The 27,954-nt window shown below is 36.7% G+C and overlaps 2 protein-coding genes and 1 long non-coding RNA gene across 37 annotated transcripts in view; 2 read left to right on the top strand and 1 right to left on the bottom strand.

Moving 5' to 3' along the window:
• mpdz (multiple PDZ domain crumbs cell polarity complex component) overlaps positions 1 to 4,708 on the top strand; it is a 109,048-nt gene extending 104,340 nt beyond the window's left edge. For 18 of the 34 annotated variants that reach the window (XM_087262312.1, XM_087262309.1, XM_087262308.1 and 15 more), the window contains 2 exons: positions 847 to 970; positions 1,259 to 4,708. In XM_087262312.1, coding sequence (XP_087118438.1) covers positions 847 to 970; positions 1,259 to 1,405 — 271 coding nt within the window. In that variant the 3' untranslated portion in view covers positions 1,406 to 4,708. The remainder of the gene's footprint in view (positions 1 to 846; positions 971 to 1,258) is intronic. The other 16 variants (XM_087262310.1, XM_087262300.1, XM_087262307.1 and 13 more) reach the window with 8 other exon arrangements.
• Positions 4,709 to 4,715: 7 nt separating this feature from the next.
• Positions 4,716 to 27,954, bottom strand: part of LOC100334018 (equilibrative nucleoside transporter 2) — a 28,639-nt gene continuing 5,400 nt past the window's right edge. The window contains exons 2-13 of one of the 2 annotated variants that reach the window (XM_087262437.1): positions 25,209 to 25,257; positions 21,552 to 21,633; positions 17,728 to 17,873; positions 17,251 to 17,390; positions 16,322 to 16,456; positions 15,063 to 15,160; positions 14,346 to 14,421; positions 12,491 to 12,669; positions 11,528 to 11,630; positions 10,851 to 10,936; positions 8,980 to 9,179; positions 4,716 to 8,796 (exon numbers count right to left, since the gene is read on the bottom strand). In XM_087262437.1, the coding sequence (XP_087118563.1) occupies positions 8,685 to 8,796; positions 8,980 to 9,179; positions 10,851 to 10,936; positions 11,528 to 11,630; positions 12,491 to 12,669; positions 14,346 to 14,421; positions 15,063 to 15,160; positions 16,322 to 16,456; positions 17,251 to 17,390; positions 17,728 to 17,873; positions 21,552 to 21,633; positions 25,209 to 25,234 (1,383 nt within the window). In that variant the 5' untranslated portion in view covers positions 25,235 to 25,257 and the 3' untranslated portion in view covers positions 4,716 to 8,684. Of the gene's footprint in view, positions 8,797 to 8,979; positions 9,180 to 10,850; positions 10,937 to 11,527; positions 11,631 to 12,490; positions 12,780 to 13,756; positions 14,422 to 15,062; positions 15,161 to 16,321; positions 16,457 to 17,250; positions 17,391 to 17,727; positions 17,874 to 21,551; positions 21,634 to 25,208; positions 25,258 to 27,954 lie in introns of both variants that reach the window. The other variant, XR_015496585.1, reaches the window with a different exon arrangement.
• On the top strand, positions 12,255 to 15,804 carry LOC147836237 (uncharacterized). The gene is made up of 2 exons (XR_015496645.1): positions 12,255 to 12,766; positions 13,740 to 15,804. It is a non-coding gene; the product is annotated as an uncharacterized LOC147836237 (long non-coding RNA).

Below are 27,954 nucleotides of genomic sequence, written 5' to 3'. Positions count from 1 at the left end.
GAATATTTGGTTTAATCACGGATCCCGGTTATTAAAATAGACAATAATACCAAAAGCATGATTTCTTTTTCAACATTAATTGCTAGACGTCTTATACTGCTCAAATGGAAGGACAAATTTCCTCCCTTTAATCATTATATTAGGGACCTTATGTACCATCTTACAATGGAGAAGATTCGGTACTCCACCAAAGGTTGCAGTCAAAAATTTCATCCTATTTGGCACCAGTGTTGACATATATAAAACAAATGCATCCAAACTTACTATTTTCAGTTTGACCATTGTTTATTTGTATTTCTTTTGACTACATTTTAATTTCTATCTTAATTATTTTATTTCTTTATTTTACTTTTGCTAAGCCTATTGTGACTCATTGTGGGCGTATTTATGTACAATAGATGAGTGAACATATAATGGAACGTTTATCTGTTTGTATTGTATGTATGTATATGTCATGACACGATGTAAAACAGATTAAATATAGGCATAACATATTGTTTAGAAATGGTGCAGTGGGGTAGGGGGCTCTGTTGGAGCAAAGATAGTTTGTCTCTGTTTTTCCAAATACTTTAGAAATTGATGTTTTATTGACCAAAATGTTAATAAATAAAAAAATTAAAGGTAAATTTCTCAATATTTACATACTTTAAACCCTCAGTTAAAATATACAAAAATAACTAAAGAATGCAATATGTTTTATGCAAAATTTTTTACAATTATTGAAATTTAAATACTTTTTCCTAATATTTATTTGGCTTTCAGTTAATGCAAACATTTCAGAATTATAAATCTGAGTATTAGGACTGCTGTGTGGTCCAGGATCATGTATATTTCTGCTGTTTGTAGTCCTCCGCAGTGTAAGAGCATCAGTCTGGAGCGCGGGCCTGATGGACTGGGCTTCAGTATTGTTGGAGGATTCGGCAGCCCTCACGGAGACCTTCCCATCTACATCAAAACCGTCTTCAGCAAGGTAACACTCTCATCCACACACCAGCAGTCTCACTTATAAATGTTGCATATGCGCAAAACAGTGGTGGATGTGCATGTACGATAATTCCCATGCAAACGCTGCGATCTATTTAAAAACACGGACTGGACAGGAGAATGTGTGCATCGTGATCTGAGATTGTTTTCATGTGTGTCGGCTGGGATTAGGGTTTGTGAAGGGAGACTGATAGAAAACACAGGTTATACAGTATAAGAAACTATGGAAACCAATGTCCCCACAATTTACAAAAACAAACACGTGTGTGTTCAGGGAGCGGCATCAGAGGACGGGCGTCTGAAGCGGGGAGATCAGATCATCGCTGTGAACAGTCAGAGTCTGGAGGGAGTCACTCATGAAGAGGCCGTTTCTATTCTGAAGAAGACCAAAGGCACCGTCACACTCACTGTGCTCTCATAAACACACACACATCTGTAGTGTTGATTTAAACACTGGATTACACACAAGGAATCTGTAGTGTTGATTTAAACACTGGATTACACACAAGGAATCTGTAGTGTTGATTTAAACACTGGATTACACACAAGGAATGAATGGTGAGGCTGATACTGTTGTTTACTGCTAGTTTGCGGATGATCAAGACATGCTTCTGTGCGTTAAATTGCTGGAAATGCTCCTTCAGTCATGTTCAAATTATTGTCATCGATTAGAAATGTCTTCCCTGTCAGCCTAAAACGTAGAATTGATTGAAGTCAATGAACATCTATCAGACCAGGCATGTCCAGACTCGGTCCTGGAGGGTCGGTGTCCTGCAAAGTTTAGTTCCAACCCCAATCAGACACACCTGGGTTAGCTGATCAAGCTCTTACTAGGCTTTCTAGAAACATCCTTGGAGGTGTGTTGAAGCAAGTTGGAGCTTAAATCTGCAGGACACCGGCTCTCCAGGACTGAGTTTGGACACCCCTGTATTAGACGTCAAACAAGCCCAAATTGTCTGTTCATCAAATGCATCTATCATCTCGTCCATTTTTGGATTATTTTTAGACGTCCATTAGATGTTCACTGAGAGCGCTTGATTAGGCAAAACTATCTATTTTGATGTCTATTAGACGTTTTTGAAACTAAGAAAATGAATGCTGGGACTGGCTAACTACTTATTAAAATTTGGTGGATTTTAATAATTAGCCATTTTTTGAGTTTTAGAGACGTCTAATAGACATCCAAATATAGATGTTTTGGCTAATTAGGAGCTGTAAATAAACATCTAATAGACATCTAACAATAGTCCAAAAATAGACTAGTCATCAAATGCATTGATTTATTGATCAGTCTATAATTTGGTATATTGTTATACGTCTATTAGATCTTCAACAATAGCTGAAATTAAGCCTTGATTAGCCAAATGTCTACATTTGGATGCCTATTAGACGTCTTTAAAACTTAAAAAATACTTTCTGTGACTGGCGAACTACTTATTTTTTCTTTACTTTTTGTGAATACAAGTAGTTAACCATTTTTTGTTGTTGTTTTAGAGATGTCTAATAGACATACAGTTACAGACATTTTGGCTAGTAAAGGCTAAATTAGGGCAGTTGGTGAACATACAATTGACATCTAACAATCCAGAATCCAGAATGAATGATAACAATATAGACAACTGTTATGTCTATTAGAATTTATGCCCTAAATTAGCCTTGATTAGCCAAAAGATATATATATATATATATATATGAGCATTATGAGTACCCTCACCAGTGCCGATATACAGCCATATCGCACTGCTTCTTGTGTGATATTGCGTTTTTATAACAGTTTGACGGCATAATTGTGTATATAAAAAACTAAATCAAACATGGAGAGTCTTAAAGATGATATGAGGAACTACTTTCTTCTGCATTGGATTCAAATCATAAGCTGACAGTTAAACAGCTGTTAAAACAGATAAAAGCATCTTTTACACTTTAGATCTGTCGTGCTTTCTGCTGGCTGTATGTGGGCGGAGTAATACACAAAGGGTAAAGAAGCTGTAGGAGTTCTGATAATGCAGAATATTGCACGGCTTTCAGCCAATCAGATTTGAGAACCAGACAGAACTGTTGTATTCTTAAACTGTACTTATTCTTAAAATTTGGTGGATATAAATAGTTAGCCATTTTTTGAGTTTTAAAGATGTCTAATAGACATCTAAATATTGACATTTTGGCTTACCAAGGCTAAATTAGGGCTGTTGGTGAACATCTAATAGACATTTAACAAAAGCAAGTATAGACAAGTCAATAAAGATGCATTTCTTAAATAGTCGTGTTTAATGTCTATTTGATGTTCACCCAGAGCCCTAATTTAGCCTTAGTTAGCCGAACTGTCTATACGTAGATGTCTATTAGACTTCTCTAACCTGAAAAACTACTTATATCCACCAAGTTTTAAGAATAAATATGTAGTTAGCCAGTCCCAGCAAGCATGTCTTTGAGCTTTAAAAAGGTCTAATAGACATCCAAACACAGATGTTTTGGCTAATCAAGACTAAATTAGGGCAGTTGTTGAACATTTAATAGACGTCTAAAAAAAAAATAGACTATTCATTCATCAATGCATCTTTTATTGACTAGTCTATATTTGGATTATTGTTAGACGTCTATTAGATGTTTACTGACAGCGCTAATTCGGCCTCTATTAGCCAGACGTCTCTGTTTGAATGTCTATTTGACGTCTTAAAATTACAAATTTAAATTTTAATACTTAAATACAGGTCAATTTGATCTGATCCAAGTCTTTTTCCTTCCACATCAGTTTACAAACGTGTAACTAATGAATAATAAGCACAGTTTACATGAAAACGAGGCACATTTGTATTGAACAGAATCTTCTCATAGCAGCGATGGAGTTAAGTACGTGTAAAAGCATACACAGCTTCCTATAGTGGATCTCAACATGCTGCTTTTACCACCACTGTAATTAAGCAATGAAAACGGTTCAGCTGCCCTGCTGAAAAATCCAGTTTAAACCAGCCTAGGCTGGTTGGCTGGTTTTAGCTGGTTGACCAGGCTGGTTTTAGAGGGGTTTTGGCCATTTCCAGGCTGGTTTCCAGCCTGGTCTTAGCTGGTCAGGCTGGAAAATTACCAGCCAAATCCAGCTAAGACCAGCCTGGTTTAAGATGGATATAGCTGGTTTTGGCTGGACTCCCAGCTTGGCTAGGCTGGTCAAGCTGGTTTTAGCTGGTCATCTCCCAGCCTGACCAGCTAAGACCAGGCTGGAAATGGCTGGAAACCAGCCTGGAAGTGGCCAAAACCCCTCTAAAACCAGCCTGGTCGACCAGCTAAAACCAGCCAACCAGCCTAGGCTGCTTTAAGCTGGATTTTTCAGCAGGGTGTAAGTAATGCTCCTAGTTTTACACTGCTACAAATGGCAATAGGATCTTAAACGTGTACACACACACACACACACACACACACACACACACACTCCAATAGGATTGTAATACTGAAAACTGAATCTATATTGATAAACTCAATGATCTGAGACGTGTTTGTATCTTTAAAGCTCTTGTATAGACAGAACAGTGTTTGTTTTTGCTAGAAGCAGTATTTGTATGTGTGTGTTCATGTGCTGATGATTTATTGCCTTCATCTAAGACCTTTGCTGCTGGATGTAGACGACAACACCACAAACTACTGTGACTGATATATTTTCTTATACTCTTCTAAATCAGTATTGGATTTCACAGCAAACACACAAAATAAAAAGTGACCTTCAACACACAAACAGCGGCTTCATTTCTTTCATGTCTGTATTTAAATTGTCACTACACCTTTTGAAAACAAAACATTATATAAAAACACAACTTTCAGACTTTCCATGATGGCATGTCAAGTTAAAGATCAAAAACAACAACATATATATGACCAAATATTTCCTGGTCATCGTTAAATTAACTCTTCCTAAATAGTTCACTTGTCAAGAATCAGTTTACATTCATTTTGCTGGTGTTCAGATTCGGTTTGATTGTACCGACACTGATGTACATGGCCATATATGAACATATAATATTGTGGTTATATTTGAACATATTTGTATTTCAAATGATTGAAATTTTTGAAATATGCAGCATTTTTTCATGCATGAAATGCAAATATGAACTTGCTTTATAATATATGATTTGCATACATTGACATGTCTCAGATTCCTATATGGGTTTTTTTTATCTTGCCATGTGCATGACAGGAATTCAAGCTTGTTGTTGGAGGAATGAAATGTGGAATCATTTCGAAGACCAAAAACAGATGTAACACCTTACTGAACACTAAAAAAATCAACACTAACTTCAATTCAAACGCTTGTAACATTAGTCCATACAGTAGAGTCGCCTTTATAAACACATTCAGATGGCACTTCACACACTCCTGAACACAGACATGAAGCTCCATTTTAGAAAATATCCTCAGTGATAAAACACAAGAGAACGCAGTTACTCCTCAAAATATAGTCAGTTTGGTGCAAGGCAGTGTAACGTCAAATACTGCTAAACAGGTCAGGAATATCAACATAAATATGAAATATGAGTTTGATTTCATTTAATTAGGAGTTTATAAAACGAGGTTGAGGCGTTTGTTGATTCCAGTATCGTCGTATTTTTATGATTGAATAAATAATAATTGGCTTTTATGGTCAGTACACAAGTCAAAATCTATAAAACTAAAATAATAATGTGGAGATGTTTTACTCTGTTATAAAAGCACTTTTAGCTACTTGTTGTAAATTAGAAATATTAAATATGATCATTTCCATACAGTCTTTATGAAATAATGGTAAATTCAATGCGTTTATGCGTGTCTGTGTGTGTTTTATTGGTTTTCCCTTCATATCTCTGGTCTAATCAGTGAAATGATCTGTTGGTCACCTCATCATCATTTAAAATAAAGAAAGAAACTAATGCACATTTGTATATGCATGCTTTACACATTACAGTGCCAAAGCACACAGTGGAGTGTATGAGTTTAACTCTATAAAACTATAAATAACATAAGTAATATGAAAGAGTGCATCAGCATATTTTCACCTACTAACTGATGTTTTTGCGGTCTGATCTGGGCAAAAGCTGCTTTAAGTACAAATGTCAGATTTTTTTTAGCATTAAAACAGAGTTTAGCTTAGCAATTTTTTTTTTTTTTTTTGCCTAACGAACTAGAAATAGTGCAAATGTTTCCTTTAAAATTAGCTTTTCAAATCACAGAACTCAGCCTTATATACCCCACTGTCTATAATACTTATAAATGTCATTATATTAATATTATATGAAGAGTTTAGATGCAAAAACCTCTTAAGTGCCGTCAGAAATTTATTTGGAAAACGAGCGTTTTTCTCAGCCTTCTATGTTGTGTGGGGAGTTATTTCACTTTAAAGACCATGAAAAGAACTCATTTTTGCCATAAAAGTGAAAATTACTGAACCTATCCACAGAAAAATGCTAATAATAGAAGAAAAATTTCAGATGGCATTCAGAGGTTTTAGCATCTGAACTCTTCATATATACAGCTATAGAAAAAATGAGACTACTTGGAAATTCTCAGTTTCTCTGGATTTATATCTGGATTTATTTATGACATATACATCAATATTTGAGATAAATAATTTTCATTATTCTGCAAATTTCTTTCAATTAATGTGTTACCGGAAATCTGGAAGACATGAGTAACAAATCAGACCTAATAAATCATGAGCAATATATTTAGAGAAACTTAAGTTGCCTCAATCTTTTATAGCCATATATATATATATTTATAGAACACACAGTTGAAGTCAGAATTATTTGTATAATTTTTTTTTTTTTTTTTTAATATTTCCCAAATGATGTTTAACAGAGCAAGGAAATGTTCACAGTATGTCTGATAATATTTTTCCTTCTGGGGAAAGTCTTACTTGTTTTATTTTGGCTAGAATAAAAGCAGTTCTTAATAATAATTAAAAAAAACATTTTAAGGTCAATATTATTAGCTCCTTTAAGCTATTTTTTTCTTGATAGTCTCCAGAACAAACCATTGTTATACAATAACTTACCTAATTACTTTAACCTGCGTAGTTACCCTAATTACCCTAGTGAAGCCTTTAAATGTCACTTTAAGCTGTACAAAAGTGTCTTGAAGAATATCTAGTCTAATATTATTTACTGTCATCATGACAAAGATAAATAAATCAGTTATTAGAGATGAGTTATTAACACTATTATGATTAGAAATGTGCTGAAGGAATCTGCTCCCCGTTAAACAGAAATTGGGGGGAAAATAAACAGGGGGGAGAATAATTCTGACTTCAACTGTATATGTATGCATATACTATTAGGACTGGGCGATTAATTGAAATCGACATTCAGAACCTATATTCGATCAAAAATTTCCAGGTCGATTTTTTCCGTACCGTGTTTGCGTGACTCACGTGACCCCAATCTGTTAAGGCTAATTAATACTTATTCTATAATGATTTACACTTATATTATTCTAGTTATTATATTAACTACACATTATTTTAAATCCAGTAATGCACCCTACACATATAAAAATCTCTCACTTGAGCATATTTACTGTACAAAACCTGTCCGTGAACTATGAGGGAAAAAATATCACATAAATGAAGAAAATAATCGTTCATTAATCGTCATCAAGTTAAAATGTTCAATTAATCAAGATTTTGATTTGGGCCAAATCGCCCAGCCCTATATAAAGACCATTTTGAGGTATATAAGCAATAACAACGGTCCTAACGCATTTCCTGTTCTACATTTTTAATTTCTATAGCTTCCGAGAATTCAAAAAGAGCCACATATTAATAAATAATCCTTCGGCACGTGTTTAACATTAAGTTATGATTGAATCACCTTTTGTTACGGTTATGAAATAGCTTGACAACAAGCAGGAAATTTTCATGGGCCAACAACATGACATTGAAATGGCCTATATGAATTTTACTATATTATAATTATATGATAATGTCACTCCTGAATGTATTTGAACTCTGATGTATAAAATAAAATACAAAGTAAAATAACAAAATAAAAGTCCTTTGATCTTTGATCTACGGTTTATGGTAGCAACAGTTTCCATCAGTAACACCAGCAGCCACTGCGCTGTTTTAAACATAAAATGACGACAGAAAGTCATCTTTATACACTTAAAGTAGAAAAAATACACTGACCATTAATGTTTTCATATCATTTTCATCTATATGCATGACTATAATAATAAAATATCAGTAAAATTTAGGTACAGCAATGTACCTATACTTATACGCAATTTAATATCATTTACTCTGAATAAAAAAAGAAGGTTTGTAACTAAATTCGCTGAAATTAAAAAGCAAAACTGCTCCTAAAATGAAAACATTTCCTATAAAAATACCACAAGCGTGCGCTTTATCAGCTAGCTGTAGTCATGGTTGGCCACTGATGAAAACTCCAGTTACCATGTTGAAGTTTAGTCACTGAGGTATCGCTAATAAATGTTTCCTTTTGTTAGTTTTGAGATTTCTCATTAAACGTACACTTGAGTTTGTTTCCTTTGTTTCCCTTTTTTAGATGATGCACAGTATTTGCATGTTTTAAGCTGCCAGAGAGAGCTCTTCCTTTTCTTAATGTGTGTGCGTGTGTGATTTATATGAACAGCTGACACACACACACACACACTTTCCTTCAGTGGCCCTGAGAGCATCCATTTGTGTGTGTGTGTGTGTGTGTGTGTGTGTGTGTGTGTCAGACCAGTAAGCGCAGCGGGAATGAAATCGCTGCTCCTAAAGACAAACCCAGAGCCAGGAAAAAGGTCATCAGGGCTCCGGCAGTCTCTGCGTCTTTAGGCTCCACAAGCCTTATGGAGAGAAAAGACGACAAAACATAAACATTAGAATGATTTCAGAAAGATCATGTGACCAAAACTAAAATATTGATGTCTAAAGATCAGTAACCTAATATTACCTAATAATAGTTTCATATCTGAATGACATTTCCAGCTACACATTTAGGGCTCATCTGTGTGTGTGTATGTACTTACTGTGGTGCGTAGGTCATGGACAAACACACAAAGTATCCGCTGGAGACGGAGAACAGCAGCATGATGAAGACGAAGATGAAGTCGTTGGAGAAAAGCACAGGCAGGTTCTGTCGGTCCTGTACGTTACACATCATCAGCAGCGGCACGAAGATCACACGACTCACCACCAGCAGAGGAAACAGACGGCTGTCTTTATGCGGCTGATGAGTGACACACACACACACACACACACACACACAGAGAGAGAGTTAGAGCTGTCAGGGTTAATATGAGGACATCATATATGATGTCAATATGATGAGTAATGCTCCAGGGACAGACGAGTCTTCACTGAGGCCAGCTCCCAGCCTCCACCGCTGAGACTGCAGCTCTGCACAAGACTTTTGGCCAGCGGAGTAATTAAAATGGTCGTGCCCGACTGAGTCTGGTTCCTCTCAAGGTTTTTTTTTCTTCACTCGCCTCGATGAAGTTTTTTTGTCCCTCTCCGCTGTCGCCTCTGGCTTGCATGGTTTGAGATCTGTAGAGCTACCCATCGATGGATTTGCTCTCAGTGTTTGGACTCTCAGTAATGACTTTAAAGCACACTGAACTGAGCTAAACTGAACTGAACTTAAACACTAAAACGGAACTACCCTGATCCAGTTACTATGACCATTTATGTGAAGCTGCTTTGACATAACCTACATTGTAAAAGCACTAGACAAATAAAGCTGAATTGAATTGAACATATGATGAACTTACCAAGCAAAAACGTTAAGGAAAATTAAATTAAAATTAAAAAATTAAATAAAACAAATGTGTCTCTTGGTCTTTAAATCATATTTCAACAGTAACTTTTAATATCCATCCTTATTATATTATATTACATTGTTATATTATTATATTATATTATATGAGGACATTACATATGAAGAGTAAAATGACATTAAATAATAAAATAATAATACATTTGTTTTTTTGGTCTTTAATTAAATCAAATCTGTAAGCTAAATTCTGATCTGCATCCTTATTATGACTTTATTATACTGTGGGAAGTGTGAAAGATGTTATCTTGCCAGAAAGTGGTTGCAAAAAACCTCCAATAAAACTATCTTCTACTAATAAAGGCAATTATTTGGGGAAAATTATACACATCTAAAAAGATATATATTTTTTAAATTTAATAATTTAAATAAAAAAAATTAAATAAAATCGCCCCCAAAATTTTATTTTTAAATTTCTTTTCTGCCACTTTCCAAGGTTGTTGTTGTTGTTGTTTTTGCACTGTCCAAATATACTTAAAATAATCCAAATAGTCTCATATTCTAAAAAAATGACAGCTTTTTTTCCCTTCCAAAATATATATTTTTAATCTTATGAAGCAAAGCTATTTTTTAGCATTAAAATTTTTTCCATATTATTTGATGATGAGAAAATTATTTCTGATTATTATCAGTGTTAAAACAGTAACAGTTTTTATGCTTTATATTCTGAAGAAACTGATTTAACTTTTCAAATTAGCAGAAATTATTTCAAAATTACAGACTTGTATTATATGATATTTTATAACGCTTGTATAATATAAAAAAAATATGTCATTGCTGAGCAAAAGTATTATTTCTTTAAGAAAAAGAAGCTCTAACCACAAAATTAATATTTGTGTATTTTTTATATTAATCTTGGCATGAATTTTCTACCTATTTTTCAACTTAAGTAAAGGTTTTATTTAAAAAAATAAATAAATAAACAACTTTGCATTAACTTTCATTTATACACATGCACTTTAAACATAAAAATATTTGCACCACTCCAACTCTTTTTATTTAGTTTTTCAATGATGAATAGATGTAGAAATAACTCTCAGACTAATGAATGAAATAAAACTGACTCACCCACTTAAACACTGAGGTCACGGTTCTGCCAGCCCAGTCACACAAGTTAAAGCAGAGAAAGCAAAACACTGGAATGAAGTATTGTTCTGAAACCACACAAAGACAAAAAAAATCATATATAACTGTAGAGGCATTAATCTGCAAGACACTCATCTGAGAAACTGTGCTGAAAGTGTTGCTCTTCACTGATCCACCAGATGGCGCCATTTATCTACTGATCAGGATTTAAATTTGATTAGGGGTGTTCAAACTCAGTCCTAGAGGGCCAGTGTGTTGCACATTTAGACACACCTGGGCTAGCTAATCAAGCTCTTTCTAGGTTTTCTAGAAACATCCTTGCAGGTGCGTTGAGGCAAGTTGGAGCTAAAATCTGCAGGACACCGGCCCTTGAGTTTGGACATCCCTAGTTTAAAACTACTAATCAGAATCAAGTAAGTAACTGGCTGAAACCCTAGTGAAAACTAAAACATATTTAATTATTGGCTAATTTGTTTTTGCAACATAAACACTTTCAATTTTTTTGCTCATCTTTAAGGGTCATAAATCAAAAACCTCATTATATGATCCATTCATATCGTATCAATATCGATTGACTTCAGGTTTAACAAGAATTGGTGAATTGGTCACTATAATTATAATTCAATAATATTTGCATCACTGTCTGTATGTTTTCCTACCCCATTTTCCTCCATAGGCAGTTTTCACGTCCACAGTGACAGCAGGAAAAACCGAGAGCGTAACAATGAAGACGAAGGTCACGCAGAAGGCCATCACCCAGATCTGAAGACAATGAATAAAGGTTTACCACAGGACATATTACAGGTTTAAAGCTATACTAAATGCGCTTAAATGAAAAGGGAAGCTCACACTAAGGTCATTAACTATAAATATAATAACTATATTTGTGTCCACGCCATCAAATAATAACCATCTGTTTATTTATTTAATTCATGCTGTTTTTGCATTACTCTATTGTGACCAGCAGGTGTCCTCAGTGTGCTGCATTTCCTGACCAGTGAATCCAGCTCATGCAATCTTACTTTAACGTAAGAGTTACCATAAGAGTAACACTAATTATTCTGTGTTGGTCCTGGCATACACAAAGGAAGCAACAAAACGATGCCAAAACTAGCATTGGATATATGAGGTACTTTTTTTAAATTCTTTATTTCGCTAGCATAACTTCCGTGTGTTTTTATCCTTATTTCTAGTGCTGAGAAAAGATTAACTGCAATTAATCACATCTAAAAAAAAAGTTGTTTTGACATTATATATATATATTCTCATTCATTTATTTGTCGGCTTAGTCCCTTTATTAATCTGGGGTCACCACAGCAGAATGAACCGCCAACCTATCCAGCAAGTTTTACGCAGTGGATGCCCTTCCAGCTGCATCCCATCCCCAAGTTCTGTCAAAATTTGCGAGTTAACGCGTGCAATTAATTTGAAATAATTAACGTACAAAAAAAAATGTCTTTCATTAAACCTCATCCTGAAAGTGATCCCTACTACATAGTTTCTCAACATGTTTATCTTTACAGCTGTGGTTAAGTCTGCTGTTGTTTTACATTAAGAACCATTTTTAGATCTCTTTACTCATTGTTATCTTCACAGTTATCATCTTTAGTGTGCAGTCTGACCTTCCTGAAGACCTGGATGACGGAGCTCTTCTGAGTGGACGCGCTTTCTTGCTGCAGCGAGATGAAGGCCTGTTTCCCAGAATCCTCTTCACTCACACTGTTAATGCCATTACTGGGAGTCCCGTTGGCCACAGGGCCATTCAGCGGTTCACTCGTCTTCTCAGAGACTTCAGCATCACCTGGAGGAACATCATCATCATCTTAAAACCATCTTCACAATCTTCACCTTATCATCAATAACATCAAGCATTCTTATACTATCAAAAAATGGTCCAAGTACTTAAAACCACTTAAACTCTGCGGAGCCGGTACCGGGTCTGTGACATCATCGACTTTCGCTATAAGATTTAAAGGGCTAGCATTCCACCAGACCCCCGTAAGTGGTTTCGTTTGAAAGTGTAGAATCTATATTTTAAGCACATATGCATCACTTTGGTTTTTATTTTACTGTATAAAAGTTATTTACACTTAAATACACAGTATTTTGGATACCCGAGCTGGGTATTGAACATTGGTTCATTTTCATATTTTTTTATAAGACACATGTACAAGTTATAGCTCATATGAAAGCTCTTGCCGGTGCTCATACGGTTGTAGCATTCTTTTACTGAATTATATTCACATATCAAACAGTTGCTGAATGAATCTCGGTGTTTCCATGGTGCAGAAGTGAAAACAATACATTCATAATCAATAAGCAGCCCCAGATAGCACAGACAGCTGTCATCTCTCACCTTATGCTGTGCACTTCAGGGCCATTCTCCTCTGTTTTTGAGCTGATGTGCATAAGTAATCCTTTTATATGTCTTACGTGCTCCAAACACAGTGAATTATGTTTGATCAAACAAAAGAATAGTGAAATATGTAAACAATGATCGCTCCCTGTGGCTTGTACAGCACCTCTCATCAGTTGGAATACAATAACTTTAGCATAGATTATGATGGAGACATTTCTCTTTTTTCCTATGATTACAGACATGTGCAGAGACCACCAACATTAATTACAGCACGCTAGACCACACACAACCTAAAAGCTACACTTTCAAAAAGCGCCTTTTTTTAGGTGTTTATTATAACACAGACGACATATACAGTTATTTTAAACACTTTCAATGGTGTTTTATGAAAATTTAAAGGGTTTTCTTTAAAATGATACCAAATTTTTGCATTTACACCTCTGCATGTGGATTTGGGAAGCTTTTAAATTTGAGTAGGCAAAATCCAGGCGGAAATCCCCAAATAGCAGCAGAGTTTAACTGGTTAAACTAGTTGGCTATAAAGATGAAAATAGTGAGAAATATTATGACTGTGTAAATTTGATGGGTTCATAAGGACTTATTTTCATTTATTCACCTCATTTATTATCATTTTTTCCTCTCATCTTGGCTTTTGTATATCAAAGGTTTTAACTGCATGCACTTATAGCCAATTTGTGTCTGCAAGGATTCGTTTGTTTGGGTTTATTAACTGTACTCTATTCTGCATTTTGCTTGAGAATCGAAAACACGTTTAATCATTAATAAAATTATCATCTCAAAAACATAATAAGATATTCAGCTGCAGCTTTAACCATTTATTGAAGACACTAAAAATAATTCTATTAAATGGCATATAAAGATGCTCTAACTAGAATTAACAACAACTTCATTTTATTTTATTGCAATTAACATGCAGTTCAACGTCTGAATAAATGACAGTCGTATTACTCAAGCATATTTCTGTGAAAGTACAACCTTTTTTAAATGAATGTTGTTTATTTTACAAGTGAAATTGATTTTAGTCTATTAACACCAATTAAAAACCAAAATCCACAAAGTCCAAAAAATATAGAATATATATACAATATAAGCTTCACCTGTGGGCAGCAGCTCTCTGGATGTCTCCAACTCGTAGCTCTTGCCTTTGTTTTCCAGGTAAAATCTTGCAAACTCCTGCACGCACGCAAAGCACACACAGACAAACAGTGATCGGGTTTGGCGGACTCCAGAGGCATGTTATACAAAAATAGTTGAACAAGTTCCAAATCCATAGAAATGCCTAGTGGTTCAGATCGGGATAAGCTGACGTAACACTTGACATAAACCGTCTCTGTTAACTCAGAGTCATTCCTATACAAGCTAATGATTAACTCTCATGAGAAATCATTTAAGCCTACTGCGTTTGCTGCATGTCATGTGTTCATGTGCATGCGAGTCAGGGTTAATGTGATGCACTGCTCTGTTGAAGATTAAGATATCATTATCAGAAACTTAATGAAGGCTGAAATAAACACTGATGATGCAGCGAAGGTTTGAGAAGGGAAATTGAAGAATCATTATTATCATTTATTCATTCATTTTTCTTCAGCTTAGTCTCTATTTCAGAGGTCGCCACAGTGAAATGAACCACCAACTATTCCAGAATATGTTTTAACGGAGCGCATGCCCTTCAAGCCGCAACTCAGTACTGGGAAACACCCATACACTCTCATTCACACACTCAAAACCAAAAGCAGCTGTGTGCAACAGGCCTCAGAACTGCTCAGATGTGACAGGATTTCCTCCAAACACACACACACACACACACAACTCACCAGTTTGGGAAGCATCATGTAACTGAAGAGTGTGATTAAAGTCCCCACACATGGAGTGATGAAATAACCCAGAGCTGCAGAGTCACTTTTAGCTTCACCTGTGTCACACACACACACACACACACACACACACACACACACACACATACATAAAAAAATGCATACACACACACACACACACACACACACACACACACACACACACACACACACACACACACACACAATGCATGCACATATACACATACATACAAAAAAAATGCATACACAGACACACACAACGCATGCACAAACAAACAATTTGCGCACGCACACACACACACACACACACACACACACAAAAATGCATGAGCATGCACAAACACAAAACCACAAAGCCCAACAAGCACACACAAACAAACGCACACACATACACACAAACAAACATAAACATACACAAACAAAAACCCATGGACACACACACACACACACACACACACGCAAATAAACAAACACACACACACACACACACACACACACAAATAAACCAACACACAAACAAACAAACACATACACAAAACAAACATGAACACACACAAACCCCAAATAAAAAAACACACAGACACAAACAAACACACAAACAAACATACACAAGCAAAAACAAACATACAAACACAAACACACAAGAAAACAAACACATACACACAAACAAACATAAACATACACAAACAAAAACCCATGCACACACACACACACACACACACACACACACACACACAAATAAACCAACACACAAACAAACAAACACACACACACACAAAACAAACAATCACACACACAAACCCCAAATAAAAAAACACAGACACAAACAAACATACACAAGCAAAAACAAACATACAAACACAAACACACAAGAAAACAAACACATACACACACACACACACACACACATAAAAACACAAACACATAAAAGAACACAAACAGTCAGTGATTAGATCTGCACAGAAATGCACAAGATGTTCATAAGGCACTCAATGAATCGCTATGGAGGAAAATAAGCAAAAGTTTGACGCCATTTACACTGTAAAAACCTCAAATATACCTGACAAAAGCAAAAAATAAATAAATAAAGAAAACAATTAAAACACAGAAGCTCTTCCACAGCCCAAACCTCACCAACCCTTTCTATTACAATCAAAACAATCTCACATATTGATTGATAAATGAGTCCGGTGAGTTCAGAGTGATGTTAAGATCAGCTTAATAAGGTAAAGTCTCACTTGCGATGGCGAAGATCATGGCGAGAGCAGCGAATGTTCCAGCGAGTCCCTGTCCGCTCATGAAGACGGCGCTGTACTTCTGTGGTAACAAACCCACCAAACCAAACAGACTGCCCTGCAGCACGGCCCCGAACGCTGACAATACAGACAAATCTATTACTCCAACAACACTTAATGCATTGTTTAGGGCTGCAATATTAATATATCGCATTATTTATTTATTATAATGAAATATTACATTAAAAACAATGCAAAGATGCACTGAAAACTACAATAATTTATATTTAAAACATTAAAACGTCAATTTTAAACATATTTCAAAACATTTCAATTATAATGGTTACAAATTGCTGTATGCTGTATTATATACAGGGCAGCACGGTGGCGCAGTGGGTAGCACAATCGCCTCACAGTAAGAAGGTCGCTGGTTTGAGCCCTGGCTGGGTCAGTTGGTGTTTCTGTGTGGAGTTTGCATGTTCTCCCCATGTTGGTGTGGGTTTCCACCGGGCGCTCCGGTTTCCTCCACAATCCAAAAACATGCGCTATAGGGTAAGCTAAGACCTGGGAAACACCCATACACACTCACACACACAACTGCCAATTTACCTGTAGTTCATCAAAGTTCATCAGTTCCCCCACAGCGCATGTGTTTGGACTGTGGGGGAAACCGGAGCACTCGGAGGAAACCCACACCAACATGGGGAGAACATGCAAACTCCACACAGAAACGCCAACTGACCCAGCTGGAACTCAAACCAGCGACCTTCTTGCTGTGAGGTGGCAGTGCTAACCATTGAGCCACTGTGTCACCCTACTTTGACTCATAGAAATCTAAATCAGCATGTCTTTGAAGCGAAATCGTCTGTCACATCATAAACACATTCAATGTTAGTTGTGATGAATGTAGATCCCGTGAATTTGGCACTCACAGTTGATGAACCAGATGGTCGCCATGGTGATGGAGAAGAACCGGTCCTCCTCCATGGGGATCATCACCAGGACGGCAGTGAGGAAGAAGAGCAGGAAGATGAAGACTAGACTTCCTCCAATCCTCATCTTCTCCGAGATCCTAAAACACAGGAATCATTCACAAAGATGCAGATCGCTGCTTTCAGGACACATTAAATACATAATGAATAGCATTTCAAATATTTTCACATAGAAAAGAGCTTATATATATATATATACACATATATATATATATACACACACATACACATATATATACACACACATATATACAGTGTATCTGAAAAGTCTTTTTACACATTTTGTTATGTTACAGCCTTATTCCAAAATGCATTAAATTAATTTAAAATGTTTATAATTTAATTATAAATTTCAAGTAAATAAAAAAAAATAACATTTAAAGTGCATTAACACATTAAAAACAGAAGGTTTCTCACCGTGGATAGAGAATAGAGTTGAGCAGCGTGAACAGCAGCAAAGGCAGCTGGGAAAGCAGCGTCATCCAGTTGTTGAAATAATACTCTTTTCCGGATGCTATCGTTCCGTTCCCCGATTCAGATGTGTTGAGTCTCTTATTGAAATACTGGAGAAAAGCAGATCAAAAAATAAAAAGATCAATGTTAGAGTAACTGAATCAGTTTTAGCAGAGTCGCTGATGACAGATGCTTTTTTTAATTGTATCTATTTTTGAAAAAGTCAATTTTACTTCAATAATTAGAAATTAAGTATTTGAAACTGAATAATTTTTAAAACATCATATTTTGGCATTTAAAAAACAACTAATAAGAACATAAACTAAACACTGTAAGCAACAGTGCACACATCCTATTTATAAATAAAAAAGAATCATTTTCCATTTAGTTAATTATTATTATTTGATTTTCATCAAACCAACTTCAAGAAATATTGAGTAAAATGTTTGGGTTAACACTTTAGCTCACAATTTATGCTATTAACTACTGGCTTATTACCTGCCTATTATTAAGATATTAATTAGTTATTCTGCGTACCTAATTCTACCAAAACCCAGTGATGACCTAATAATACACAGCTAATTAGTAGTTTATTAAGCTAGTGGTGTTAGTTAATGGTTTGTTAACACCATGAATTGTGACCTAAACTAAAGCGCTACTGAAGTTTAAAACAACTGTTTATCTAATAATTTTTACAGTTTTATTTTCTTCATTGGTGTAAAGCACTTAAATAAATGGACTTCGTTACTTTACTTAAGTATTTTTTGCAACCCAAGCTCATTCTGGAAACGTAGCCCAGCGGACGTTTCTGGAGACCGCGATTTACGTGGCCGGAGGTACGTACAGACACGTTTAGTTTTTTTCGAGCAAACGCTGCGGGGCGGTGTGGCGCCGCTCCGCTCCTCCTCTTCGCGCTCGCTGGCCGACGGCTCGCCTCTGAGTGGAGGGCTTTCCCGATGCAATCAGTTTGTCTGCTTAGCTCACAGCGGAGCGGAGGCCCCAGAGGAGGAGCAGGCCGCGGGGACGACGACCGGGATCCGGGGAACAGCGGTTCCAGAAATCAGGTAAGATGAAAAACGGAATCCGAAAAATAAGGGCGAGAACGTGGCGGGATCCAAAAAAAAACGGTCAAAATCGAAGACGAAGGCTTTTGCTTTTTTTTTTTTTCTGGACGGCCTTAGCAAACCGTCGCTCGGGTTTAGGGAAGGAGGAGGAGGAGGAGGAGGAGGAAGAGGAGGGCGGCCGATCCGGCGGCTTTTCGCGCTAGAATGGCGCGGACGCGAACAGCGCGCGCTCCCGCGGATCCGCAAAACAAAAAACGCTCGAATATGTACCTCCCATGACGTATCTCGCGGCCCGCAGAAACGTCTGCAGGGCTACGTTTCCACAATGAGCCCGGGTTGATTTTTTGGCTACTTTGTACTTGAACTGAGTATTAAAAATATAAGCAACTTTTACTCAGTACTTCACTACATTTTCGATTGAATATATATATATATATATATATATATATATATATATATATATATATATATATATATATATAAAAGCCTTATTAGAATTGGTGACTTGTAATGGAGTAATTTTTACAGTAAGGTATCTGTACTTTTATTCAAGTATGGTTTTCAGGTACTCTTTACACCTCTGATTTTCTTATGTTTTAACTTGACTAGAGCACATTATGCCTCCCACAGTTAAACCCTTAATTAAAAAACAGACTTTCAAATCAAGTCACAACCCAAACTACTGAAATAGCCCTGCCTTAAACACACAGTGTAAACAACATCACAGTAACACTAAGAGCAGGAATTTGAGCTGAAACTGTGATGTTTTTCGTGTTGGTTCAATGTTTTCACTGTGTGTTTAAGGCAGAGATACCCAAAGTAGCGCCTGCGGGCCAAAGTCAGCCCATGGTAACCTTTGATTTGGCCCACCATCCCATCTGCTTCATGACTAAAATTAAAACAGTTGACTTTACCATTAAAAGACTTGGTTCTCCTGAGAACGATCTACTCTGACCCTTTCTGCTCACAGTAGACTATATTTTTTAACAAATCGTGCAATTAAACATGCATTTTCTTGACAGCTAGAGAAAAGATGTTTCTGTGCTTCACTGATTTGGCCCACTATCCCATCTGGAAAGAGCGGGAGAATGATGGGGAGGTGGATGAGCTTCAAAAAAGCCAACTAACATTATGGCCTTTAGTTTAAGTGGTTCAATCCTGACTATTTGTCCATGGTAGTCTTTCCCATGGTAACTTTTTATTTGGCCCAACTTCCCATCTGGAAAGAGAGGGAGAATGATGGGGAGGTGGTTTGGGCGAATGCCTTTCACAGAGATGATCGTTTCGAATTTAACACAATCTTTGTTTCATTGCTTTATTGCTGAGCTACATAAAAGCCAACTAAGATTAAATAAATCAATTAAATGTTGTAAATCAGAGGTGTCCAAACCCAGTCCTGGAGGGTCTGAGAGAGTCCTGCAGAGTTTAGTTCCAACCCCAATCAGACACACCTGGGCTAGCTAATCAAGCTCTTACTTGGCTGTCTAGAAACATGAGTGCAGGTGTGTTGAAGCAAGTTGGAGCTAAAATCTGCAGGACATCGGCCCTCCAGGACTGAGTTTGAACACCCCTGTTGTAAATGAAAATAAATTTCCATTTTAAAATGTAAATACTGTCACTTGCGAGACACAGAACAGTTTTACGAGACGTCTGCGAGCAAATCAAGGTAAAGGCAGGAGCAGCTCAAACTCAGCACTGAACTCCACTGTGTTATAAATAAGATTGTTTGTGTTTTCTTCTAATAAGTTCATTACAAAATGCTACAAATGATACTGCTGTAGTTAATATGATTTAACGCACCACTTTATGGTCATTTTTAAATATAACAAAATAAATTAGTAAATTACCCACGGCAAATGTAATACAAGTCGTTTTGGTAATATTCAGCCCAAAACCCTCAGATCAAGCTTGCTTTTTGGGAAAGGTTTGGGCACCCCTGGTTGAAGCCCTTTAGTTTAAGCGGTTCAATCCTGGCTGTTAGTGCGCTAGTAAGCTAATTGCAGTTGACCTATTGTAAAATTCAGATGGAAAAAACACATCAATGTCCTGCAGCACAGTTCCTCTCAGGCTAATGTAGAGCTCTTTAACACAGAGACATTGTGTTGTTTCAGCAGATCTGAGCATTCATCTGAACTAACAGATTTCTGTAAGTACAGTCTTGTCGCTGACATGTAATGCTCCATGACTAAAAAATAAAACAGCCGTTGACTTTAACATTGAAAGACTTGATTCTACTGGGAATATAATCTTACTCTGACCCTTTTTGCACATAGTAGACTGTGATTTTTAAACAACACATGCAGTTAAACATGCATTTTTGATAGGTAGAGAAAAGATGCGTCTGTGCTTGACTGATGGGCTTAATTGTAAAAGCATCATGATAGGTATTTTCCACCCCAGAATGAGTGCTTATTAAATGAGAAAACTATTATTGTTTTGTTATAACTTTCATTTCATTTCAATTCTTTATTCATTTTAGTTATATTAATTTTCCCCTGAATGTTCGTAGTTTAATTTAGTTTGAATATTTATTGCAATTTTTATTTATTTCATCAATACTTCTAGTCTTAGCTTTAGTTTGAATCTACTAAAATAATCTTTGGTCATATTGTTAACGCCTGCTTGTATAAGCACATTGTGAGACTCTGCCCTGTTAATCTTGTTCGACTGGTGTTGCTCTGCTGTTATTTCTAATTTCTTTGGCCTGTTTCCCACATATTTTACCATTGAGGCGGTCATGAAAAAGTTCCATGGCAGCAGCGTTCCCAATCCCAGGATGAAGAAAATGATGGCGACCAGAAAACCACTGCAAACGAGAGAAGAAGAAGATAATCAACATAATTGCAAAACATTCATACATCCTCAGGTTAAAAACAACATGAGTCTACAAGTCTTCAGAGTTGATTTCCTCTATCCATACTATACTTAAAATACCATATTGGGTCAATGTTGAGTCAGTCAACAGTATAAAAAGACATTTACACTGCCTGGTTCAAGTGACTCAATTCAGATTTTTTCTAACATGTGGCACAGAGGGGATATGGCGCATGTATGTGTATGCAGGAAAAAAAAAACACACGGATTCCGATTTACTCAAATCAGATTCAGACCTTGTTCATATGTGGACATTTATCAGATGTGAATGGGATCAGTGCCCTGCTGTCAGCAATGTAAGCAGGTAGATTGGATTTTCACCCGTGAATGCGAGTGGCGCATCATTAAAACTCTAGTAAATGACGTCAACTCTCAGAACAGACTTTAGTCCCAAACCATACATGATTTATGAAAAATCACTATTTGTAAAACACTGTATATATTAAGGATTAGTTAAAGGTTTATGTACTGTTAATAAGGTTGTATGATAATGCATTATTTAACCAGAGCAGTCATGCTCATCTAAAAGCTGGAGTAAAATGCTCCCGATAAGGCGCTTTTCTCTCTGTTTAAGTGCTGATATAGTCACATTTATAGAGGAAATCTCTGCTCTTTTACATTATCTGCTCACTGAACGAATGAGTGTGGGAAAGCAATGTAGTGAATGATAGTTTTGGTATATGGTGTTTTCAAATTGACATGGTGTAACTAGGGCTGGGCGATTTAGCAAAAAAAAAAAATCTAGGTTTTTTATAAAGTTTGACCGATTCACGATTTCGATTTTTTTTTTTATTGTGTTACTAGTCTTCTCAAAACATTACAACAACATGACTGAAGTAAAACTCTCTTTAAAAGTAACTTGAAAACCCATCTGGTTAAGGAGCATTGTATTTTTAATGGCCATGTCATACAAAAATCGGTCAAGGTGTAAATAAATGTAAAACAAATTTACGAGTTAAATAGCGTTGCTGAAGATTTGAATAAGAAATATTTGTGTAAATATTGCACTTGCAGGAAAACAGAGGTATTTTTGCAAGTTTTGCTGAGTCTAGGACAGATTCGCTGTCAGCTCGGCTTTGACTTTGTCTTCTGATTGAATGACATGCTGCTGCCTTTTTCTTAAAAAGATACAGTGGAAGAAAAAGGACTGAACATGGAAACTGTAAAGCCTAATTTAACCCAATGTGTGAAGTTGTGGACGTATAGCAGGAGCAAATACAAGCACCAGATGTGTGTCTAATATAAATTAATAAATTTAATCTATTTTTCTTTTTCCCCCTTTTAAAAACCGATCATTTGATGCGCTTTGCTCCACTCTCTATTATGCTGTCTGATCTGTCTGGTTTTCAACTAGGTCCGCTAAATGACGTCATGGGGGCGGCTACTTTCATTATCACTGCTACAGTCCCTCCCCTCTACTCGTGTTCAAACCAAAAGATCGGCGCGGGTTTTCACATGGCAGGCTTTTACATCCTTCATACATGTTGAGATCGAGTTTATCGACTTGATAAAGGAATATCTTGACAATCCACACAGACGTGCAACAAGTAAAATCCTACATGACTTCACGCTTTAACAGGGAGTCAAGCAGGTCGCACAACAGAAGCGCCGCGACACGGCATGGACATAACAGTTTAAACTATCACACACCAGATGCGCACATTTACATGATATTTAACATGAAACTAATCAGATGGCGCTCTGTGGGCCGGCTGAAATATGAACTGCTTTGTGAATCGTGGCTGGGCGGCACCGGTGTGTGTATAGAAACCTGTTTAGAATTGTAAAATCCATGGCGTGGTGCTGCACGGCGCGTCGCCGAGAGGCGCTTCTGGTGTGCTTCCTGCTTCATACAGAGAGTGAACCCAAGCGCATAGGTGCCATTATAATGTATTAAATATATATATATTTAAAAAATAAATAAATAAATAAATAAAAATAAATAAATAAATTTAAAAAAAAAAAAAAAAAAAAAATCACAATTTCTCGATTTGATTCAAAATTAAATCGTCTTAAAACGTAAATTCGAATTAATCGAAAAAATCTGAAAAATCGCCCAGCCCTAGGTGTAACAGAGTTTATTTAGCATTCACTTATTTTGTTTTGCAATATTCCTAATACAAACTGCAAATTAATACATTTTCTTGTTTCAAAATGATCCTAATTTTAAAAATTTAGTCCCGAGGCAACCCTACATTCACACAGACATTATGCAATTTCTCAGTGTTATGTAAGGGCACATTTTAATTACCAAATATTTAATCTAAAAAAGATGCAGATAAGCAATAATGAATGTACAATTCAACCCAGGATCATTTTGGAAATATGTGCCTCAGCTTACATTTCTGTAAAACGCGAAAAAATATATTGCTCCAGGGACATTTCGCTTCAGATAACCAATCCACTAGAGGACAGTGTCTACATTTCTCAAATCTAAACTTTGTTACTTAACGTACGTTTTGGTGTACGTTTCAGATACACATCTAAGAGAAGGCAAAAACTGAGGTAAACCCTTCACTAAACCCAACCAATAGGCTTATTTCATGTGGTCGCCATTTTAAAGAACCAAAGCGAGGCTGTGGTAGGAAGAAACCCAGAAGTATATGATCAGCAGTGTAAACATTGCAGTAACATGCTGTGGACTACAAACCTCCAGCTGTTGCCGCGATTTTAAAGTGCAGATGTGGTGTAAACATCACTTTAATATCATTCAGTTCAGTTTAATTCAAACAATTAAAAGCAGATTAGCTATCAAACACAATCTCTTTAAGAGTAATACGCTGAAGTGTCCTCCAAGGCTTCAGCTCATGGAACCAGGTAAACACCGAGGGGACGCTTCCCTGCTTCAGCCAATGTAACCCGGTAAGTGATAAAACCAGCCTGATCTCACGAGAAAACGTACGTATTTTACGTTTTGCCAGTTTAGTGGCTAATTCGTACGAATTCGTACGATTTCAGTCGTACGAAATGATACGATTTTAAAACGGAGGTGTGGCACTTAACCCCACCCCTAACCCCAACCGTCATTGGGGGATAAGCAAATTGTACTAAATTGTACGAATTAGATCGTACAAATTCATACGAATTAGCCACTAAATGAAAAAGTTACCAATTGCCGTGAGATTGTGTTGGATAAAACACTGCAGTCCTCTGTAGCACACCCTTGTGTTGTTTAATAGTGTTGTCCTCTGTCCTTGATCTATTTTAAACCTATTAAATCCAAACATATGTACTTTTTGAAGCTTCACAAAAATGTAGGCTGAAGCACGCATTTCTCATCGGGTCTGTGCTGATACAATGACAAGCGGATTTTGAAACAAGCACACAGAATGAGGCCTCAGGCAACATTGGAAAGCTATTAGCTTGATTACAGTCTGTATCAGTGTTTTCGGTTGCCTCACTGCGAGCTTTCAGAGCGATTAACCAGAAACCACAGCGTCTGTTTGTTCAAAAATCGCAAACCATCAAGGTTCACTGAGAATCAATCAGGCAAGAATAAAAACCTACCGGTCAGCAGGCGCGTCCTTGCTCATTTTGTCTGCTGTACGGGTGGCAGCTGTTCAAAAAAAACACAACAACAACATTAATCAACACACAACTCAAGCTTTAACCTCATACTATATATATATATAATAATACTTTTATATAATAAGGATAAAAATCAGGGCTCAACAATAAAGGACTGCCGGATGGCCCGGGGCCAGCGTGTGAGATGCTCAGGACCACTGATAGTTTAATTTGCCTGTGACTATCTGTCAATTGCGTGCAAAAACAGTCAGAATCAAGAAACAGTTTGTGTTTTTAAGCCTTTAAATGCTACCTTTTCGGTTCCTCTTATCTGATTGGATGTTGTGAGCACATTTACGAACATTTTGACACATTTCTTTTCTAAATTTGTGGCTAAGGAATTACTATTAACTTTTTTTTGGTACTGCCAGTAAAAATATTGGCAGGGCAAGTAAAAATCTGAACCACTGGTCCGATCGGGCCAGTAGAAAAAATCTTTAGCGTTGAACCCTGAAAATGTATTAATTAATTAAAAATATACATCAATAACACAGTTAAAATATTTCAGAATCAGTCTCACTGCACTGCACTCTTCACTTATTTGCACTCTACCTGCTAAGTGCCTTTATTTAGATAGTATTGTCAAATATTTTGTATTTTCTTTCTTCCTCTTCTAATTTTTACTAAAACTATTAGCATTTATTGCACATTTTCACTCCTCTTGCAGTGTTTTCCTTATTTGTAAGCACCCAGGGTCTGAAGGTAACATTATTTCAATTCTCTGCATGTCTATAGATGTGGCAGAATCAACAAAACAGCTGACTTGATCATCACATCCTGCACAAATTACTTGCTCTTCAGCGAAGACATCATTCAATTAATCTAGACATGCACATTCTGCAAAACAACATCCGTCCTTCATGCAGTAAAACACCTTGCCAATCCTATAATGTGTGAAATAATTCTTGATTTACTCACATGCAGCACATGAGAAGATCTGGAAAGCACTCGAGTAATCAACTCAAGGAGTTGTACACCACACTGAGTGCATCAAATATAAAGTACACTAAACAGTAGCATGCGCTCACATGAACAGACATGGCTATGTGAACAGAGGAGGAGTGATCACGCATCACTCAGTGTGATTTCACTGCAGGGGCATTCACAGTAATCTAATGATAAAATGAACACAGACAATATACTGACAGAAAAAAAAATGTGCATGTAATGTGAAGGAATGCACACTATAAACCATAAGCTGTTAATAATATTGATAATAATATTCGTGATTTGTTTTTTCTCAGGCCATTTAAAACTTGAACAGAAACCCTTACTGATTATGGGTTTTGTAACCAATAAAGCCACTTAATTGTAAGTAGTTGTTCATTTCAAATATTTTTATTCTTTATTTGTGCAGTTAAAATGTTAAAGGAGACCTATTATGCCCCTTTTGACAAGATGTAAGACATCTGTCTGATGTTCCTAGAGTGTGTGTGTGATGTTTCAGCTCAAATTACCACTTATATAATGTAAAACTCTGAAGCTGAGCCTTTTAGGCTTTGATCCTAATCGTGGTGTTTTGGTAACTGTCGCTTTAAATGCAAATGAGATTGTGCTCTTTTCAGAAGAGGGCGGAGCTATGAATGCCTGCGTGTCAGTATCCACTTGTTATAGGCTGATTTATACTTCAACATTTATGCTTCTGATTTATGCTACGGCGCTGACGCATAGAGCCCTTTGCCGTGGCCGTCACTGCCGTGCACCTCTCAAATTTTAACTACACGTCGCAACAACGCGTAGCGCAAGCTCTGTGATTGGTCGGCTTGGTAGCGCTGACGAGTCTGGGCGGGACCGAGAGCCGCGCGATTGTTTACAATGGTGGAGTCCCGTGAAGGAGCTCCGGGTGGAAAGTTTTGTTTTGTGTTTACCTCATAGTTAAAGTTGTTGCACGTCCGCCGATTCCTGCCTCAAAATGAGCGAGTTTGAGTCACTTGTACATCCAGGAAGTGTTCAGGAAAAGCAAAACAGCAGTCTCGACACAGAGGAACATTTACACCCCACTGCCCACTAGCGTTTCGGAAGTGTTAATGCGGACCGACAGAGACAGTGCGCAGAAGTATAAATGCACAGCTACGCACGTTGCCTGCGCCGTGAGTTATGCCGGTCACCTGACGCAGAAGTATAAATCAGGCTTAAGTGTGACGTCATGCGAAGCGGCTCCCAGGTCCAAGCGCTCTATTCAACTGTATGGGGAGACTCGTGAAGTGGTAATTATAAACGTTTACAAAGCGATGTAATACTTTCGAAAATCACGATCGCAATATATATGTCCATGCCTAATATCCGATGACCAGAAAGTGATTCATTTTTTTATAAATTGTTAAAATGTTGTTAAAATGTCAACACAACAAGCAGATAGTAGCACATTCAACTGACCGATACACACACACACACACACACACACACACACACACACACCAACCGAGACACAAACACTGAGAAATGCAGAGAATGTCAGTGAATAATAAACCCTTCAGTGGCCACTTCTTCAGTGTTTCTGCTCATCAGTAAACATCTAATTCACAAAATTAAAAGGTTAAAACCAGAAGGACAGAAAGTAATGCGATGGGTTAAACCACAAATATCTCACAAAAATAGGAAGAATTTTAAGATGTTTTCTACAATTTCACTCCAATGGCCATTTCAGAGAAGGTGAAGTTGATTCACAATGAATAAAATGAAGATA

Source organism: Danio rerio, chromosome 7 (assembly GCF_052040795.2).
Source record: "Danio rerio strain M-AB ecotype USA chromosome 7, GRCz13ab, whole genome shotgun sequence".
In the NCBI taxonomy this organism is placed as follows: Eukaryota; Metazoa; Chordata; class Actinopteri; order Cypriniformes; family Danionidae; genus Danio; species Danio rerio.
The sequence above is the reverse complement of the archived record's forward strand: the minus strand, read 5'-3'. Positions and strand labels throughout refer to the sequence as shown.